The sequence below is a fragment of the Apodemus sylvaticus genome, chromosome 12 (genome assembly GCF_947179515.1).
Source record: "Apodemus sylvaticus chromosome 12, mApoSyl1.1, whole genome shotgun sequence".
In the NCBI taxonomy this organism is placed as follows: Eukaryota; Metazoa; Chordata; class Mammalia; order Rodentia; family Muridae; genus Apodemus; species Apodemus sylvaticus.
This window is the reverse complement of record NC_067483.1, coordinates 63262444-63283360: the sequence shown is the minus strand read 5'-3', so window position 1 is coordinate 63283360 and position 20917 is coordinate 63262444. Positions and strand designations below refer to the sequence as shown.

Genomic DNA, 20917 nt, shown 5'->3' with positions numbered 1-20917 from the left:
GTTTAAGAAGTAATAATTATGTGGCTGAAAGAAAACCAAATACAGGAGCTCAACTGTAGTTTATTTAGAACTTTGTTATTCCGAATAGGAATCTCAGTAAACAAACAGCAACTGTGTACTGAACACTGCAGCATTAGCCTGTGTTGACTTGGAACTTTGGAACACAAGCATAAAGACTGTACTGTGCATTGTCTGTCTCCTTGTAGGAGAAACTGAAGATGATCTCGAGAGCTCTTACAGTGACATCACTATCAGGGTCAGATCCGAGGAGTCTCTTGAGTCTAGAGGTAACATTGCTTTATATGTGTGTAACTCTTCCCACAAAGCTACCTTGTAGTTAAAATATAGTTTTAAATAATTTTTAAGCCTTTAAAATTTTTTACAAATCATTTTTAGAGTTATATTCTAAGTCCATTATAATTACTCCTTCCATTGTGCCGTGTGACAGATAGCTGAACAGAGACTTTTAGCCGGTTTGATTATTTATGGAAAGATATCTATATGCTCAAGAATTACTTCCTGGTTTTGAATTTTGAGAAATTGATCACATTGGTACTCAGCAATCTCAGGAGTATTGCTCAGTTTTAGGAACTTTTAGTAGTATTAGATAATTACTTTGTCAGAGTCTTCACCATGTTAGATATCACAAAGGATTTTATTTAAGAATGGCAGTCTATAACTGTGTAGGTAAACTTGCCTTAAAGAGTTGATTGGAAGCCGTCGCAGTGGTGGCGCACGCCTTTAATCCTAGCGCTTGGGAGGCAGAGGCAGGTGGGTTTCTGAGTTCAAGGCCAGCCTGGTCTACAAAGTGAATTCCAGGACAGCCAGGGGTACACAGAGAAACCCTGTCTCCAAAAAAAAAAAAAAAAAAAAGAAGAGTTGATTGGACAGAGAAACATAAAGCTTAAGAAGATGCTAGACTAATTTGTAAACTACATAAATGAGTAAAACTTTTAGTCCCACAAAAATACCACCTCATGGAAATGTCTGTACTTCTCAGGATGTACATCAACATTTTTCTCATAAAGATGGGCTCATGGGGCTGAGTGTGGTGGTGCACGCTTTTAATCCCAGCACTCACTTTAGAGGCAGAGGCAAGGAGATCTCAGAGTTCCGAGCCTATCTGGTTTAGTTAGCAGGTTCCAGGCCAGTTGGGGCTATATAGTAAGACCTGCTCAAAACCTTAGATAGGTGGGGTGAGGACCGGCCGTGCTGGTAGAGTGCTTGCCTCACATATGGGTGGCAAGCCCTGATTGGTTCCCAGGACCACAGATAATTTTAAAAAAATGTAAAGCTCAAAGGCTGGCTTATAGGCACTTGGAGTTTTAGATATCCCCTTCCCCTATTTTCCCTCCATTCTTTTTTGTTAGAGGAGGTATTATTTTATTTATCTTATTAGAGAAGAGGTCCTGTATAGCACAAGCTGACCTTACATTTGTTTGTTTGTTTGTTTTGAGACAAGTTTCTCTGTGTAGCTGACCTTACATTATTGATGCCTCTGCTTTCAGCCCCACCCTGCCCACAGTAGTGCTGGCATTAAAGACATGCATCATGGTGCCCAGTTTCCATCGTCAGTTTACTGGTCTTGTTTTTATATGCTGACATATATGTTTTTTTTTTAATAAATATTTTCACACATACACATCTTCACACTTTCTTAGCTGTCCCCACTTCACTTTCCCCATCTCTCATCCTTCTTAAAACATTTAATATGTTTATTCCTTCACAATCAAATGGTCGGTAATGTTCAATCATATCCCCCATCATCCTCCCCATCCCTCTCCTGCTAAACTCTCCCCAGCAAGTCCCTCCTACTTGGTTTGCGGTCAGTGCCCCCCCCCCCTTCCTTTGACTGGGGCTACTGTAATGAGTAGAGGTGGAGGGTAGGCTGTGATGGGGCAAGGGTGACTTACCAGTGGCTACACCACTGAGGAGATGACTTCCCATCCCCAGCAACTGTTAACTGCCTATTAGGTCCTTCTGCAGGTGGTGTCCTGAGCCCCTCCCCCGTCTGGCGGAATGTCAGTGGGCTCAGTTTTCTGTCTTGTCACCTCCATTTCTGCTCAATCCTTTCCTCCTTGCAAATAGTCCTTTCTTCTGCTTTCATGTCACATAAAAGAAAATAAGGGTGGTACAGTTTGTGGGCCGAGATTTTAAAAACAAATCATGCACAACAGGTTATTGCCTGTACTGTATCTGTCTCGCTGTTTTCATTACTTGTTAGTCTCCCATAAAATGAGCACGGGGAAGTGATGCTTCAGATCCTTTTTGTTTTTTAGATGAAGCCGCCCGAGCAGCTGGTCATCCAGAATCACCGTGGGGGTTACCACACAGTAAGTCATGCGAGTTTCTATGTCTGCCCTGTACTTCCTGTTTGTGGTGTGTCTTTATTTATACTATTAGGTAATGGTTGCTTTTAGTTTGTTCACTGATAGAGTAGTGAGCCTTACAGCTTTGTAATTTTTCATCTTTGTTGTTGAGATGACAGAATACAAAATATTCGAAGTAATGTTTGAAGATGCAGGTAACAGTGATCATTAGTGACATTTTGGTTTTGATATTTTAGGGGTGATAAGGGTTGAACCAGGTTTTTTAGTTCTTTTAGGCAAGCATTTTATCACTTTGCTATACCCCAGGTCAACAGTTTTGTTAAATGGTATTCTGTTGTGGATAATCTGCAATGAATATATGTTTCTTAGATTAAGCAAAAAAATAGCATTTTCTTTTCTATTTTTAAATTACAAGATTTGAGTCATTTCCTTTTGAAAATATTTTATTGACTCTAAGTTGCCCTATTTTGTTACTTATCAGTAAGAAGGAAACCTGTCTAGTTGAGTTTTATTATAAGATGTGGCCTTAAACACATTTTCTAAAAAGTACTTTATGAGAGAGAGAATATGTGTATATGTGTGCATGTGTATACACATATGTCTGTTATTTTCATACATGCACACACCCATTTTTTTGTTTTGAGCCAGGGTCACACTGAATTGCCTAAGCAAGCCTTAAACCTGCAATCTTCTTATCTCAGTATCCTAGTAGTTGGGATTATAGACCTGTGCTTCCAGGTCTGGCTATGTGTCCAGGTTTTTTTTGTTGTTGTTGTTGTTGTTGTTGTTGAAGTATGCTGTTTTAAATAAGCCTATTCTTGTTGGGATATTATTGCTGTGATAAAACACAACCAAAAGTAATTTAGGGAAGAAAGGGCTTATTTGGCTTACATATCCAGTCACAGCCCATTGAGGGAAGCCAAGGCAGGGAGCTGAGGCAGGAGCTAATATTCAGGCTGTGGAGGGTGCTGCTCACTGGCTTGCTCCTCATGACTTGTTCATCCTGCTTTCTTACAGAATCCAGGACCACCAGTGCAGGGGTGGCCCCACCCACAATGGGCTTTTATGGCGTTTTCTCACTTGGGCTTTCCTCCTCCCAGTTGACCCCTAGCTAGTGTCAGGGAGACTAAGACTAGTTAGTACAAGCATATATTGGTTGTGTTTGTATTCAGAATAAATTTATGTAGATATCTATGCTTCATTCTTAGGGAATAACTTAGCTTTTCAAGGCAGATTTTGACATTTACCTAGTTCCTATTGCATCACTTTATCCTTTGCTCCATGACTTTGCAGTGTCCACAGGCTTGCATATATGATAGATATTATTCTATATTATATGGTTTGTTGTTATTACTACCTATGTTTGTTTACTAATTCCATTACTTTTAAATATGTAATCTTGTAGAAATAATCAATTTCTGCTTTTCCTGTTATTATTTTTAAAGGATAATAGTTGTTATCATAGGAGGTGACATTAAATAATTACAACCTGTTTCTTCATTATTTTTCTATAATAAAACACCCATGACCAAGACAAGAATAGTGGCTTCCAACCTTCCTAATGCTGTGGCTACCAACCATAAAATTATTTTGCTGCTTCATAACTATAATTTTGCTACTGTTATGAATCATAATGTAGATGTTTGATATGCAGTATATCTGATATGAGATTCCTGGGGGGATTCACAGTCAAAAACCACTGTTCTAGAAGGAAGAGTTTATTCAGGTTTATAGTTCAAGGGTTAAAAAACCACAATGTCAGAGTGACGGACGGCATAGCAGCAGGAATAGCTAGGAGCTCATGTCTCAGACTTCTCTCAGGAGTCCGTGAGAGCACAAACAAAAGTTCACAGCCTCTGCCCCAGTGACACCTTCTCCAACAAAGCCACGTCCCCAAACCTCCCCAAAGAGTGTTGCCAACGGATTAAATGTTGCCCTGAGAGTTAATGGCAGATATCTCCTGCAGCCCGCCACAGCCTGGTTAGTCAGTCCGCGGACTTTTCTTTTTCCTTTTTGTGCTGGGAATGAAAGCCTCACACACACAAAGGGAGCGCTCTGCCACTGAACCACATCTTCAGCATAGCCATTTTCAGAGTAATGATCCTAGAGCTGACGTCTTATCATTGTCCAGCGCTAAATATTTGTAGTTTAGAAAAAGGGAAATAAGATGGGAAGGTGACTCAGGGGTCAGATGTGCTTGCAGAGGACAGGAGTAGCACCACAGCTCAGAACCACCTGCGGCCCCACCTTCAGGAGATCTATCAGCCCCTGCTTCTGCAGGCACCAACCCTCGGCACATACACATGCACACAGAAGGGGAAAATACATACTTACCATGTGTTTGACTGGTCAGAGGGTTGGATCTAGATTCTTTATCTGGTAAATAAGTGACCTGGCTGTGTGAGATCCTTTAGTCTTTGTTCCCAGTGTTTTCTGACTTTCCTCCTTTTCCCTGTTCTAGGTCGGGACTTCCCAGCTCATGAGAATCCCCCGTTACTGCTGAGTAAGTTCTCTATTTTAGTCAGCCCTCTTCCTGCCTTGTTTAACCAATAAAAAGTCCTAACATGGCCAAACTTGGTAACACACACCTTTAATTTCAGCAAAGACAGGAGGGTTTCTGAGTTCGAGACTAGCCTGGTCTACATAGTGAGGTCTAGGACAGCCAGGGCTACACAGAGAAACCCTGTCTAAAGAGACCAAATTAATAAAGTTGTAATTTGATTTTAAATCATTTCACCTGAACTTTTTAAGTCCATCACACAGGGGTCTGGTATATAATAATTACTCTGATGTGGCACTCTACTCAGAGCTGTTTTAGCCTCAATGATTTACTTGGAGGGTAACTGCCCAACTTTTCTTCTTAAATGTAATCAGAATCCAGTGGAATAGTTTCAAACTCAGTGTTCAATCAGAGTAAAGATGTACAATGTAGTCTTGTACTACATAGTTTTGTCTGCCGATTATTTTTGTCTGAGGGAAGGCTTTTGTCATCACTAGTCTGATCCCAGGAAATATCTTTTACTTCAGAGGCTTTTAGCTTTGATGTGTTCCTCCCTGCTTTCCCCCTTTCTGTTATATTTACAATATATGTTGAACTATGTTATAAACTTAGAAAATATATGAAATGATGTGTTTATATATGTTTTTGCTTCAGCCTCAGGATGTCAGAAAAACCCTCAGGAGTGGGTTGACCAAGCTATAAGAATGAGGAGTAGAATGGCGTGTAAGTACACTCCTCACTTTCCTGCCGTACTTTGTTGACTATCTAACGTAACAAATACTGAGCTCTTCATGTAAGCACTCATGGTCAGCTCTGCCTCCTAGATGAGCTAGAAGCTGTGCATGAAAATGAAGCTGGACTCTTAATAACTTCAGGGGTGTGTGTGTGGGTGTGTGGGTGTGTGTGGTAGTGGACTCCATATAGCTAAGCACTCTACTGCAACTTTCTTTGCCCTTTATTTCATGTCATAAAGGCTGAAAATTCACAAATAGTATTTTCATGATTGTGTTTAGGGTAGATAGCTGAATGGAAGAAATATCTGTTGGACTGATGACCTCTGCTGGTGTGTCTGAAGACAGTGACAATGTACTCATATATATAAAATAAATAAATCTTTAAAAAATCTATAAATTGATGTGACAAAATGACCATACTTTGAGCTCAGTCTGTCATTATGTCTGTAGAAATACATCCACATTAGTGCTTAAGATGTAGCTAAGTGGTAGGGCATTTGGCCAGCATGCATAAAACACTGGGTTCAGTCACCAAGATGAACAAAAAACTCAGGAAATCAAAGCAGGTCAATTATTGCTTATATCTGTATTGGCTGTGTAATATGTCCATTCTCTTTCCTGCCTTGCACGGTCTTTGCCCCTCCCCCTCCCACACCACAGCGTTTGTTCTGGGGCTTGAGAACAGTGTTTCCCTCGATGGCCCACATTGCCTAGAACACCGTCATTTAGCCTCAGCTGCTCAAGAGTTGGGGTTATAGATAGGTGGTGTGTGCCAGCACACCAAGATTCTATCTACTTTTTTCCTATCCAACCACAGTACCTCTTGTCCCTTTATTTCATGTCATAAAGGCTGAAAATTCACAAATAGTATTTTCATGATTGTGTTTAGGGTAGATAGCTGAATGGAAGAAATATCTGTTGGACTGATGACCTCTGCTGGTGTGTCTGAAGACAGTGACAATGTACTCATATATATAAAATAAATAAATCTTTAAAAAATCTATAAATTGATGTGACAAAATGACCATACTTTGAGCTCAGTCTGTCATTATGTCTGTAGAAATACATCCACATTAGTGCTTAAGATGTAGCTAAGTGGTAGGGCATTTGGCCAGCATGCATAAAACACTGGGTTCAGTCACCAAGATGAACAAAAAACTCAGGAAATCAAAGCAGGTCAATTATTGCTTATATCTGTATTGGCTGTGTAATATGTCCATTCTCTTTCCTGCCTTGCACGGTCTTTGCCCCTCCCCCTCCCACACCACAGCGTTTGTTCTGGGGCTTGAGAACAGTGTTTCCCTCGATGGCCCACATTGCCTAGAACACCGTCATTTAGCCTCAGCTGCTCAAGAGTTGGGGTTATAGATAGGTGGTGTGTGCCAGCACACCAAGATTCTATCTACTTTTTTCCTATCCAACCACAGTACCTCTTGTCCCTGTTCGTTTAGACTATATAAAATCCCTCACATTTATCTGTTGTTCATGGAAGGACTGACACATTAAAGATTGTGGTAATCTCTAATGATTACAATTCACTTTTCCTTAGCAGAGGCTGTATTCTACTCTTTTGTTGTTGTTGTTGGTTTTGTTTTGTTTGAGATTGGGTTTCTCTGTACAGCCCTGGCTGTCCTGGAACTCACTCTGTAGACCAGCCTGTTCTGCCTGCTATAAGAAATCCGTCTGCTTCTGCCTCCCAAGTGCTGGGATTAAAGGTGTGTGCCACCACTGCCTGGCTTGTATTCCACTCTTAAACGAGCTGTTTAGCTGCATACAACAAAATGCCCTTACTGTTGCCTATTATTTTTCAGTGTTGTGTATACCTGATATTAGAAGACCATTTCCTCTTAGAATTTACTCTTTGTTGCCTCTTATACTTAGGAAACCAAATACTAATTATTCAGATTATTAGAATTATGTGTAACTAGAATAAAAAATGAGAATCCTTTTTTGTTGTTGTTGTCCTATTAAATTTGAAGACAACATCTGTGTAGTCATGACTGCCCTGGAACTCATCATATAGACCAAGCTGACCTTAACTCAGAAAGCTCCATATGTCTCTGCCCCCTGAGATTGAAACCCACCTGCCTCTGCCTCCCAAGTGCTGGGGTGAAAGGCGTGCACCACCACTGCCCCACTGCCCAGCTTTTTTTTTTTTTTTTTTTTGGCCTTGGGGTATTTCTTAATTTGTAATATTGTATTCAAGGAGATAAATAGCAAAGAAGAAATTTATACACATTGATACCAGAGAAGATTTAAATTTTTTTTTAGATTAACTTTTGTTTCATTTATCTTTGTGTGTGTGTATGTGTGTGTATGTGTGTGTGTGTGTGCCTGCTTACCCATGAGCGGAAAGAGGGCTTCAGTTCTCTCAGAACTGGAGTTAGAGGCAATAGGTCTAAGGAACTGAACTCAGGTCCTCTGTAAAAGTGCCAAGTACACTTAACTGCTGAGCTGTCACTTCAGCTCGAGACTGAAGTGTGTGTGCTGTATTTGTACACATGAGTATAATACCTTCAGAGCTTACAAGAGGGTGACAGATCCGTGGCGCTAGAGCTGTGAGCTCCTTGATGGGACACTTGAACTCGGGTCCTCTGGAAGAGCAGTCCCTGCTGTCTTTACCCAGTGATCTCTCTCAAAACCCCTTTTATTTTCTCTAAGACATTGCTCATTGCAAAAGGGAAAAAAACTATATTGAGCATGTTTGGGGTGTAGGTGTAGCCATGCCGCTGTCGCCGCTGTTATTTGTGAGAGAGGGTATTACTGTATAGCCCTGGCTGGCCTGAAACTAAGTCACCATGACCGGCTTAGCTGGGTTTTTTTTTGTTTGTTTTGTTTTGTTTTGTTTTTGACACCAAATTTGTAGTTAAATTTTAAAATTTTATGTTTGCATTCCTACTACATCTTGCATTAGTATATTTATTATGACTTAAGTACTTGTAACTACCGTACCTAGGTATTGTACTGAACTTTGAGAGTTTTGTAGAAAAACGGCATACAAGAAATACGTGCAGGCCTGTAACTGGGCTGCCTAAGCAGAGGCTTGAAGACAGCCTGGGCTACATAGCTAGACCAAGGAAGGAAAGATTATTAGTTCATTAACAAAGGTTTGTGTAGTCTAGAACAATGACAAGGAAGAAAACCTTTGTAAAGTGAAAGATGCCCATGGTGATTTTGTAACAGCCTTTACGTAATTACTCTTCAGTCCAAGGTGTTGTTAAAACCTTCGTCCCAGGTGTTTTATTTAGCTTTTGGCTGCTGCTGCTGCTTTGGTTTTTGGACGGGGTTTCACACTGGCCTCCTCCTCCTCCTTCGTGCCCCCTGAGTGCCGCCGTCCTGGGTGGGCACCACCGTGCCTGGGCTCTTCCCTCTCATATTTCTTAGATTCTAAATTTCATATCATTCTCTCAGTCAGGTATTTCTGCTTGCTGTGGTGGGGTCTTTTTAAATGTGGGTATTTCAGAATCTGGAACTTTGATTTTCTGTTGTCATCTCAGGGTAGCACTCAGTTCCCTGGCTATAAAATGGTCCCAGTTGAAGTTCAATCTGCAGTCATAACCTTCTGGCTAGGATACAGTCACCATCTGTACTGCTTTCTACTAACCTTGTGACAAAGTCGTTCAAAATGTGTCTAGAGAAACACTTTCCTTCCTGGGTTTGAAATCCCAGCTCCTCCACTTGAAGCTTTCTTACCTCAAGAGACACCTGTGCCGTTAGCATGGTTACCATGATGCATTCTTTGTGGTAAACACACATTTTTAACTTTTATCACATAATTGTTAATGCTTACTTAAATCATGTACCAATCAATAACTGGCATATTCATGGCCCTGCACTCTTGACTTTTATGGAGTGACTTCTGCTATAATCTTTGGGCTTGAAAATCTCTATGGATTTTCATGTTTCTCTTATTGCCTCTAGTGATTTAGTAAGAAAGAGAGAATACCTCAGCGGTTTATACATAGCAGGCTTAAAAGTATGTTTATGATCTATGGATTACATACATAGTGTGTACGACTCATTTAATACTTATTGTCATATCCTCATAAAAAGTAGAACATCACAGATCTGCCATATCCCATTTATCTTTGCAAGCATGTAATGAGGTCTTTAAGATGAACATTTGGTTTTAATAGTGCATTTGTAACCTATGGCATAATTTAAATGTTTCTAATAAAGTTTCATGAGCAGAATTGGTAACTGAAAGCTCTTTTTTTTTTTTAAAAAAAAGATAGATTTATTTATTATTATACATAAGTACACCATAACTATCTTCAGACACACCAGAAGAGGGCGTCAGATCTCATTACGGATGGTTGTGAACTACCATGTGGTTGCTGAGATTTGCACTCAGGACCTTTGGAAGAGCAGTCAGTACTCTTAACTGCTGAGCCATCTCTCCAGCCCCCAGAATCTGCTCTTTAGTTGATTGTTGAATGTTTCAGTTTTGTTTCTGTTTTCTGGTCATGTGACTGAAGGCAATGATTGTATCTTAGCAGCACTGACTTATTCCTGTGGTCTAGTCCAGTGTTTTTCAAACAGAAGTTGTTAATAAACACAAGGAAGATCACTTATCTATTCCGAAGTTGCCCATACCAAACTTGCTGCAGGCAAGTGGTGGATGGACGTGATAGCAATGGAGGCAGTGCCAGTGAAGGCACTGGGCCTCTCTGTTTCTTGTCACAGGTTTTTGTTTGGTTTTGTTTTTTAAGATTTAAAAAATATTAAGAATTTAAATGGCCAGAGTCCCTAGAGGAACTATTTGGGTCATTCTAAGATAGAAAATAATGAGGATTTAAGATTATATGGAAATACCTTATTCCATGTAATTTAGTAATTCATAATCTATATTTTCCTCTTCCTTACAATATCTTCACAGGTAGCAGTTTTGTAAATAGCCATTTTCTAGATGATTTCAGGCTTCTGTTATGGTATCTGTATTTTTTTGCCCTTTTACCTTTGTCCAGGGTTACATTCCTAATAATAAGCTGCAAGGCTTTTTCTCTACACTGAGTTTCAATGCTCACTGGGTCCGTGTGGCTGGGAGTAACTGAGGCGCCCTCAGTGCAGCAGGCTTTCAGACATTCTGCCTTACCCACTACCTCTGCTTGACCCCTGCATTTTCTTTTCTGTAATGAGAATATGTGGGCAAATAAAACATAAAATTGATGTTCTATAATTTTTATTTTAGATAACAACATTCAGAAATCAGACTTTGGAAATCAGTCTCCATCAACCTCCAGGCAACGTAAGTCTATCTATTCCTTACATGGGCCAAACTTGATGACTTAGATTTAAAGCATTTCTGACAGCATTATGACTTAATGCTATTTGTAGCATCATATAAGCACTTCCATGGAAAAAGTTTAAACTGTATCAGCAAGGGATTGTGTAGAGGCAAACCATGTGAAACATCTAGTTTCCTCTTGACTTTATTGTTCATAATATCAAAAATAAGCCTTGATAAGTAGGGCTGGAGAGATTGTTTGGTGAGTAAAATGTTACTGTACGAGCCTCAGCCCCAGAGTTCAGACTCCAGAACCACATAAAGGTGAGGAGAGAAGCGACTCCGCAAGTTACACCCTGACCTCCATGCACATGTGCACACCCACACATGGCCTGTGCACACGACACTAACACATTAACTAAAAACTGTCTGTTAGTGAGTAAGCCACCCCTACCGTCACTGAAGTAGGCTGCACTGGCAGGAAGATAGCATATAGTGTGATGGAAACAAGTGCTGCAGGTCTGAAGTCACAGAGATGTATTAACTACACTGGACACTTACCTTGTATATAGCCTTGAACAGTTGTCTTATTCCCAAAGCCTGTTACCGTGAGTAATGAGTACTAAGCAGTTATTAGTGATTCCCATATTTTTGAGTCTCTCTACAATAATAAAAACACCCACAAAGGGTTTGAATCAGTTTGTTAATGACAGGATTTCTTATGGATGGTTCTCCGTATGTGCTCATAGCTGATGGACATTGCCTTGTCCCCACTGCTTGGCTCCTGTGCATCAGTGCTGTAGTGAACCTGAGATGCGATGTCTCTGCCACATACTGACTTCATCCCTTTGGGAGCATACCCAGCAGTGGAGTTGCAGGATCACAAAGTACTTTTAAAAAGTGGATTAAACCTACTCATATTTACCTAGACATTAATTTCTGGTTTAATAAATTTTAGTTGGACTCTCGCACCCACTTCTGTTTTTAGATACCTAAAATATTCAGATATGAAGAATTTTAAAAGCCTTTTTATGGAATTGTGAACTTTCCTTGCAATTTCAGTGTTGATTAACAGTAAATACTAGTAAGGTTGTAGTGGGAGGAAGAATCCTTATTCGCTCCTAGAGAGAGGATCGACTAGTGCAGCCATTACGGAGATCAGTATGGAGGTTTCCCAGAAGTTACAGAGCTGCTGTATGACCCAGTTATACTCCCTGAGTATGCAGCCTAAGAACTCCATGGCCTGCCACAGAGGCTCTGGTACGTCTGTCATGTTCATTGCTGTTCTATTCATGGCAGAAACGAAGTAGACCCTGCCTATACGTCCATCAGCAGGTGAAGGGATGATGAAAATGTGGTGTACACACACACACACACTTTGAAGTATTATATTGTAGATAGCAATTTTATAATGGCAGAAACAGTATTTCCAGAATTCTTTTTTTCTTTCTTTTTGTTTTTTTCAAGACAGGGTTTCTCTGTATAGCCCTTACTGTCCTGGAACTCACTCTGTAGACCAGGCTGGCCTCAAACTCAGAAATCCGCTTGCCTCTGACTCCCAAGTGCTGGAATTAAAGGCATGCGCCACCACCGGCCCGGCTCTTTTATTTATTTGTTTGTTTGTTTGTTTATTATATGTAAGTATACTGTAGCTGTCTTCAGACACTCCAGAAGAGGGCATCAGATCTAATTTCAGATGGTTGTGAGCCATCATGTGATTGCTGGGAATTAAAACTCAGGACCTTCGGAAGAGCGGTCAGTGCTCTTAACCGCTGAGCCATCTCTCCAGCTCTATTTCCAGAATTCTAATTTTCACTTGAAAGTTTGAATGTTACACTGGCAATAAATACTGCCTGAATGTACCCATACTTTGCTCATTGTTCAAGAAAAAAGCTTAGAAATGCAGGAGTGTGACTAATCAGAGATCATTAATTACTTTTCAAGTAAAAATGATACATTTTCAAAAGTGCTGACTCAAGTTGCAGCTCAGTTATAAAGCCCCTTTCCTTTGGACAACTGTTGTCTATGCTGTACAGCAGACAACATTGAGAAAATACTACTCAGAGAGTTAAAGGTCTTGAGGTTTGGTGGGTTTGTTTTTTTATTTTATTTATTTGTTGTTGTTGTTGTTAGTTTTGGGGGTTTTTTGGGGTTTTTTGGTTGTTTTTGTTTTGTTTTGTTTTGTTTTTGGTGCTAAATAATGTGCTAGACATTTACACCAAGTTACAGCATGCCCCAGACCAAGGACTGAGGGGGAACAACATTCATTTAGCAACTTCATGAAGGATAGTCTTAATGAAACAGGGTTTTCATTTTGTGTGGGTGTATGGCTGTGGCTGTGGGTATGTAAGTCAAAAGACAACTTTCAGGAGTCAGTTTCCTTCTAATGGGCACTGGGGACAGACTCAGGTAATCATGTTAGTGACACCTTTGCCTGATGAGTCATCTCACCAGCCCTTCTCCTAATTGGTTTTGTTGGGTGGGTGGGTTGGTTGGTTGGCTGGTTTTGGGTTCAGTTTGAAACAGTGTCTTTCTGCATAGCTCTGGCTGACCTGGAACGTAAAGAAACTTAACTTGTCTCTGAGTGCTGGGATTAACAACACCTGGCATCCGCCATTCATCTTTAACCTTGTATGGCCGCAGAGAAAGCTACAGTGGCTATGCTGAGACAGCTCAGTCAGTCCCCAGGGATCCTTGCCTCGGCATCTGAAGATTTCCGTTAGCTGATTGATTCACCATAGGACAAGTATCAGCCGTGCAAGAAACAAAAATGTCTTACTGTCAGCTTTAGGGACTACACCTACCAAGGAGTGTTTAAGAGAGCTTCAGGCCCTACTCTGAGATCTGCTGCTCCAAAAGGTCCCTAGTCCATCTATTTACTAAAGTAATTAATAAATAAAAGGTTCAGAAGTGGGTTTATTGGTAAATGAAGTGATCTGCAAAAATGCTATGGAAAATGGGAAAGCATAACGTACTTATCTCCAGTAATCCGGACAGGTTCAGGCCAGAGTTGTACACTGTCAACCTGCGTGCCACAAAGGAAGCTCTCAGTAGGGTGAGTTCACATGGACTAGTACACATGCTGCTGTAGCTACGGAAAGCATACCAACTCCTTATGTATGTCCTTCTCTCTACCCTCGGAGATAGCCACGTCACCTACGGGCCTTCAGGATTCAGCAGGGCTTTATTAAGCAGCCATACTTCCCAACTATGAGAAAATGCTCCTAAGTCTCGTTTATAAACCGTTTTACTTATGAAGTTATGTTTACACAATTTCTTATTTAAATTCTTTTTCTTTAAAAACCATTATTTTGCCAGGCAGTGGTGGCGCATGCCTTTAATCCCAGCACTTGGGAGGCAGAGGCAGGCAGATTTCTGAGTTCGAGGACAGCCAGGGCTACACAGAGAAACCTTGTCTCGAAAAACCAAAAAAATAAAATAAAATAAAATTTCTTACATGTATGATATATATCCATAACTTAGATGTGTAAGCTTTTATTGAAGAGGATATTTTTAGTTCTTAAGGAAAATAAATCAGCTCCCCCTTTTTAAAGCTCTCCCTCTTAGTCAGACACAGTTGGACACATCTTTAATGCCAGCATTCAAGAGGCAGAGGCAAGGAGTTAGACGCTAACCTGGTCCTCATTACTGAGTTCTAGACAGTTGTGCATAGGACTACAGCTACAGCTCAGCAGTTAAGAACATGCAGACCTCATGCAGGGGACCCAGCTTTAATTCCAGCACCTTTTCAGGGGCTCACAGTCACTGGGACTGTAACTCTAAGAATACCCATTACACTCAGCCTCTGTAGGGTGAGTACCTGCATACACACACACACACACACACACACACACAAAAGAAATTACTCGCTCTTGAATCTAAGAAAATATGACATATATGTCCTTTTTTTTTCCTGAGCAGAAGCAGCTGTACAACCCCCAAATGAATCTTCTGTCAAGATAAAATGGCACCTGCTGGCACTTGTTGCCATCCTTGTCTTGGGAATATTTTGGTTCTTTCATACCCCTGCAGTAGAAATCACTGCCGTTCAAGAATTCCAGAACCAGATGAAACAACTCCAGTCTAAGTACCAGAGTCAAAACGAGAAGCTGTGGAAGAGAGGCACAACATTCCTGGAAAAACATCTGAATAGCTCCCTCCCTCGGCCCCAGCCTGCCATCCTGTTGCTCACTGCGGCTCAAGATGCTGCCGAAGTGCTCAAGTGTCTGAGTGAACAGATCGCCGACGCCTACTCTTCCTTCCGCAGCGTCCGTGCCATCCGGATTGACGGGGCGGGGAAAGCTGCTCAAGACAGTGACCTCGTCAAGCAAGAAGTTGATCAGGAGCTGACGGCTGGATTTAGAAACGGACAGAACGCAGCCGTGGTACACCGCTTCGAATCCCTGCCCGCTGGCTCAACCTTGATCTTCTATAAATACTGTGACCATGAAAACGCAGCCTTCAAAGATGTAGCCCTCGTCCTGACTGTGCTGTTGGAGGAGAAGACGCTGGAAGCCAGTCTAGGCCTAAAGGAAATTGAAGAGAAAGTGAGGGATTTCCTTAAAGTCAAGTTCACCAGCTCTAGTGCAGCCAGCGCCTACAACCACATGGACCCCGACAAGCTGAACGGGCTCTGGAGCCGCATCTCCCACCTCGTGCTGCCTGTGCAGCCTGAGAACGCCCTGAAAGCAGGCAGCTGCTTATGAGGGTGAGGCGCGGAAATCCTGTCTCGAGTTTGAGCAGTTTTCAGACCTTGTAACCAGAGACGGATTTTGGAGCAGTTTTTGAAAACTGGTTTCGTGTTAAAGGAAGTAAAGTTCATACATAAAGGTGGAATAACTAAGTCATTTATGTAATTACCTGCGATTTGAGGAATTGTTTCTCCAATTCCACGAAGAACCATGTTAAAGGTATTTAGCATAGTGCACAATACACAGTGCCGGAGAGTCTGCTTTGACTCTGGCCAAATCATTCTTGCTGTGGTGTGACCAGTGAGAAGGACTAGGTTCCTCTCTCAAAGAATCAGCTTTATTTTTAACTTTGAATTTGTTTGTGTTTGTGACCTCATTAATGTCTGACAGCTCCCTAATTGTATCCATGGATATCCCATTATTTTTTCTTTCATACCATTTATTAAATGTGTGAACCTTAGCTTCTACCTATAAAAACAAAACTGGGTGGGCAATTTAGCCAGCCCCTCCCCCACTGATTTTTAGAGAGGGAAGAAGGGGTTTGGAGGTAGAAAGAGAAGAGAAATTGTTCAATAGAGAAGGAAAAGGAAGAAGAAAAAAAGATAGTTGCAAGCTGGGTGTAGTGAGCCACACCTGTGATCTCAGTACTGTCTCAGGGTAGTCAGGGGGAGCAGAAGTTCAAGGACAGCCTCATCTCTATAAGAGTTTTCTGTCACCCTGGACTACATGAGACAGTCTTAAAAAAATAAAATTAAAAATGTAAAAAGTTTTCAAAATGAAATGTTACTTAAAAAAAAAAAGAAACATGCCGGGCGGTGGTGGCGCACGCCTTTAATCCCAGCACTTGGGAGGCAGAGGCAGGCGGATTTCTGAGTTTGAGGCCAGCCTGGTCTACAGAGTGAGTTCCAGGACAGCCAGGGCTATACAGAGAAACCCTGTCTTGAGGAAAAAAACAAACAAAAAACCCTATAAAAGTGACAAAGAGGCTCTGAGAGAAGGTTACACCTGCACTCTTAGGCTGAGGCCTTGGTGAAACTCTGAGAGGAGGTCATGCAGGCACACCTAGGCTGTGGCCTGGAACTGTTACATTTTGCTTTTTATGCTTCTGTTCTTGGTGTGAGGCTAAAGTCAGTGGTAGAGCATTTGCCCAGCCTGTGCAATACCCTGGATTCAGTTACCAGCATTGTAGTATTATAAATTCAAAGCCAGCCTGAAGTATACATACATACATCATACAAACATACATACATACATCATACATACATCTTAATTCAACCCCACTCCCCAGTAAAAAGGAGTTCCATGGTCTTCCCAAGATTTTTAAGCTTGTATATTATGCAGTGTATTTCCTTACTTTTGAAAGGTAGGCAATTCAAAGCAGTCTCTTTGATAATACCTGACAGTTTTTGTCTTAAATTAGTTTCTGGTACATCCTCAACTTGATGGTTTGGGATTTTTTATTATTTAATTTTTTACTTTTTTGCCAATACTAGGAATTAAACCTGAGATCCCACACCTGCTGGTCACATGCTCTGCTGGAAAACTTCCCCCAGCAGTAAAAAACACATTTCAAAGTCAGGTAACTCATGTCTACAATCCTAGCACTTGGGAAGTTGAAGAAGAAGCCATTGTTAGCTATATAGTGAGTTTCAAGCCTGCTTGCCTGGGCTGCAGAAGGAAGTACTGTCTCAGCACCCACTACCCCCTCTCCCTACCCCCAATACACAACACACAGAGACAACTTCAAGAATTGGTAAACAGTCCTCTGCTGGGCTATTGAAGAAAATTTCATTTTCTCTGTATGCGTGAAGTCGTTGAATGGCAGTCCATAACAAAATACAAAAATATACTATGCATATATGATCATTTTATTGAGTACCTCAAACCAAAATAGTGAACCTTACCACACATGAAGAATGTTGGACCTAGGTCTCTATTGCTATAGTATTTTAGAGTTTTTTGCATTTATAACTAGGCTTTCTCATCTGTCTACTGCTTTTTTGTTTTCTACTCTTACAATTCTAGATGTACTTTGAGTTCTTGTTCATAGACATCTAAATGAGAATACTACTTTAGAGACCTAGTTAACCCTTCCATGCCCACTGGGAGTCTCATGGTCAGTGGTAAAAAGTAACTTCTTTCCAGGGGACTGCTGATATTTGTACCTTTATTGTCTGTTTCGGTCAAGTCAGACTGATAAGGTTTATTTTGTAAAGAATTATAAAAAGGTTTTTGAAAGTTTATTTTTTACATACATATCATAAGGAGATGGAAATGTTTTATTTGATATCCCACTGGCTTAAATAAATTTTAAATGATATGTTGCTTTTATCTTTCAAGAGAAACAATTGTAGCAGCTAATGTGTAAATAACTTTAAAAGCTATTTTAGTAATTTAAATAAATATACTTTTTGGGTTTGTATTCTGTCTGTTATAAACTTAATGATTTACAAGCCTGTTTTTTAATTAATCCAACTCTTCTTTGAAAAATTTAATGACCTTGAACTATGAGCAGCTCAGGCCAAAAAAGTACATTGCTTAGAAACGGAGTAATTATGATTTTTTTTTTATTTTTATTTTTTTTAACTCCATATATTTTGAATTATTCAGGGAGAGTTGCATTAGTATCTTGATTTTTTCATGAATCCCTGAAGCAGACTTCATGTTTAATTGCCCTCTGGAAGAACCCGTTTTACATTTCCTATTTCTATTTACTCCCTTTCATTTTTAATGTCACATTTTGTGTGTGTGTGTGTGTGTATTATTGTGTTTTATACAAAATAGATATTTGGGCACACACACACACATACCCATAAAGCCGAGTTTTCACTGTCACTAAGGATGTATACTCGGGAATGTCTCCATCCAACCCTCTCTGGCCGCACTCAGGAGAGGGCTGCACCTGCCCTGGGCAGCACAGTAGAGCTGACTGTGTTCGTGTGTGTGTGTGTGTGTGTGTGTGTGTGTGTGTGTGTGTGTGTACATGAATGTGGGAGAGCTGACCCCACTCCTCCTCTGCTGGCATGGGCTCAGGTGGGATGGCCCCTCTCTCCTGCTCCTTGCTGGCTACAGGACTCTGGGAAGAGTGGGCCTACACCTTGCCTGGGCAGCAAGTTGGAGCCGGCCCTAAGGATGTGAGAGAAGGAAAGCTGGCCCTGCCCTCCACAGCTGTGGCACCTGAGTGAGCTGGCTCCATCCCTTACCCTTACATGGGGCAGTTCTGCTGCTGCAGACAGAAGATCTGTCCCTGACCCCTTGCTCAGGCAAAGCGGGAAAGCTGACCCTGGTGGTGTGGGTCCAGGAGGCCTGGCAGGCTGTCCAACTCAGCTATTGCCAAGGCTCAGATCCAAGGCCTTGGGTTGGCCCACCCCATCTCCGATCTGCTGGAGCACATGGAGGGGCCAGTCCTGCAGATTTAAAGCTGCAGGATCTGCATGACCCAGGGCAACAACGGGATATTGGTGAGGTGTTCCGGTGACAATCCAGTACTGAAAGTGTAGGAAAAAAGCCAGAGGGCTTGAACCTGACCCATGACTCACGCAATGAACAATTGCAAGGAAAGCTGGTTGGGCACAACAGTGTACTGTAGGACACACTGCAGCTTCGCAGAGGTTTTAATTTTTTGTTTTTTGTTTTAGAAGTGAGGTGAGGGCAGAGGGCAGATGTGGAAGAATGGCATGATGAGTGGGATTAGGGTACATGATGTGAAATTCACAAAAGTTTTTTAAAATTATTTTTTTCCTTTTATTTATGTGAACATACACAGTCCTCAGTACTCATGAAGTAGTAGATCTGAGTATAAGTTATGGTAGTTTTTTGGCTTTTACCACATGAGTTCTGGGGATCTAACTCAGGTTCAGGCTTGGTGGCAACTGCCTATACCTGCTGAGCCTTCTCAACAGCCCTGGTTTCCTGTTGAAAGGTCAAGGACATAACACACTAGTGTGTGGATGGCCCTGGGTTCTGCCCTCAACGCCTATTCAGTAACTGAGTAAGTAAAAGGAGAACCCCTCCCGGGCGTTTTGAGGCCTAGGCTAAACTGAGTCAGTATCTCCTGAGAACCAGGGTGGGAGTGTGGCTTATTCGGAGGACACTTGCCTTGCTCTGTGAGCCTCTGGGTTCACTCCTGTTCTACAAAAGGAAAAGCAACGTGCAGGTTAGTCCGGCTAAGCTCTACTCTGTTCACACTTACGATCCTTTCAAATGGAGTAAGTCCTCCGCCATGAAAGAGGGAACTTCGGTCTCCAGAAACAGCACTGTGACTCTGACAATACTCGCCCAAGAATTTCACGGTACAGGATCAGCTTTACAGGTTTTTTTTTTAACTACATTTGCATTCCCTTCTTTCAGTTGCCTCCTTTTCATGTGTCTAATTCTCAAACCAAACTGAAAGTCAGCTGACTTTCATTCAGTAAGAACTCACAAAGATGAAAGTTTGCATATTTCATGTCATCGATCAATGCCTAAGCTAAAGATAGAAACCCTAGTCCCGTGCGACCTCACTAAGTGTCCTTTATGTTGGCTGCACACACCTGGAGTTCTCGTAAGGGTAATGGAAGCGAAGCTCTTCTGCTTCACTGTCCTTACCAAGTCACAGAGTAATAACATTATGTGAATGAGTCCAAGCAGTCTTTTCCTAAGGAAGATTTTATTGGCCTACCACAAGAGTCCCATGGTAAAGGATGCTCTTGCTAGGCAGGCAAAGTATAGTCTCACCTGAGCAAACACAGGGAAAAACTTACACTCCACACTGTGGACAGGATGTTTTGGCCTCTTACCTCCTGCACGTACACTCTTGGACTACTCCCTCTTTTCCTGGCTTCATCTCTGCAACCTCATTGCTTGGCTGAGTTTAATTTGTTTCTAAGGTCTTAGAGTTGTAAGTCTTATGTGAGATCTTACCTTATTCCTCTAATACTGTTGGAGGTACTGTGTGTGTGTGTGTGTGTGTGTGTGTGTGTGTGTGAGAGAGAGAGAGAGAGAGACTGAGAGACCTTTATGATTATCTGCATATATGTATAACTTAAAAACTTAAAGAAACCTTTATAATCCTAAAAGAAGCTAGTGGTGGAAAGTGGAAAGTTCCTGGGTTAAGTGGGTGATTTGGAGGCTGGAAAACATCCATCACAGTGTCATGAGACAACCAGAAATGCTCCTGATGAAAAGCAGCTTCCAAAGGCTTCTGACTGAACCTTGGCCAGAGCCTGATACTGTCCCCACTCAAACCTGTCTGGAGGAATGAATGAATCACTCTTCAGGACTCATGACTGGTAGAGATATATTCTGCTTTTTCTGATTGAGTTTTTCAAGGTGATTAAAGTGGCCCTTTGTGTTCTCATTTACCCTGCAGTGCACTCGTGAGTGTGGACTTCCACCACTGTTTACAGAAAGCAGAAAGTATTAATAGTAATCACATTGTGCCCCCAGTGGTACAC

The 20917-nt window shown here is 41.4% G+C and overlaps 1 protein-coding gene across 3 annotated transcripts in view; it reads left to right on the top strand.

Moving 5' to 3' along the window:
- Tor1aip1 (torsin 1A interacting protein 1) overlaps positions 1-16240 on the top strand; it is a 29819-nt gene extending 13579 nt beyond the window's left edge. For 2 of the 3 annotated variants that reach the window (XM_052200900.1, XM_052200901.1), the window contains 6 exons: positions 207-287; positions 2280-2333; positions 4792-4833; positions 5485-5553; positions 10756-10812; positions 14713-16240. In XM_052200900.1, the coding sequence (XP_052056860.1) occupies positions 207-287; positions 2280-2333; positions 4792-4833; positions 5485-5553; positions 10756-10812; positions 14713-15497 (1088 nt within the window). In that variant the 3' untranslated portion in view covers positions 15498-16240. The remainder of the gene's footprint in view (positions 1-206; positions 288-2279; positions 2334-4791; positions 4834-5484; positions 5554-10755; positions 10813-14712) is intronic. The other variant, XM_052200902.1, reaches the window with a different exon arrangement.
- The last annotated feature ends 4677 nt before the right edge of the window (positions 16241-20917 follow it).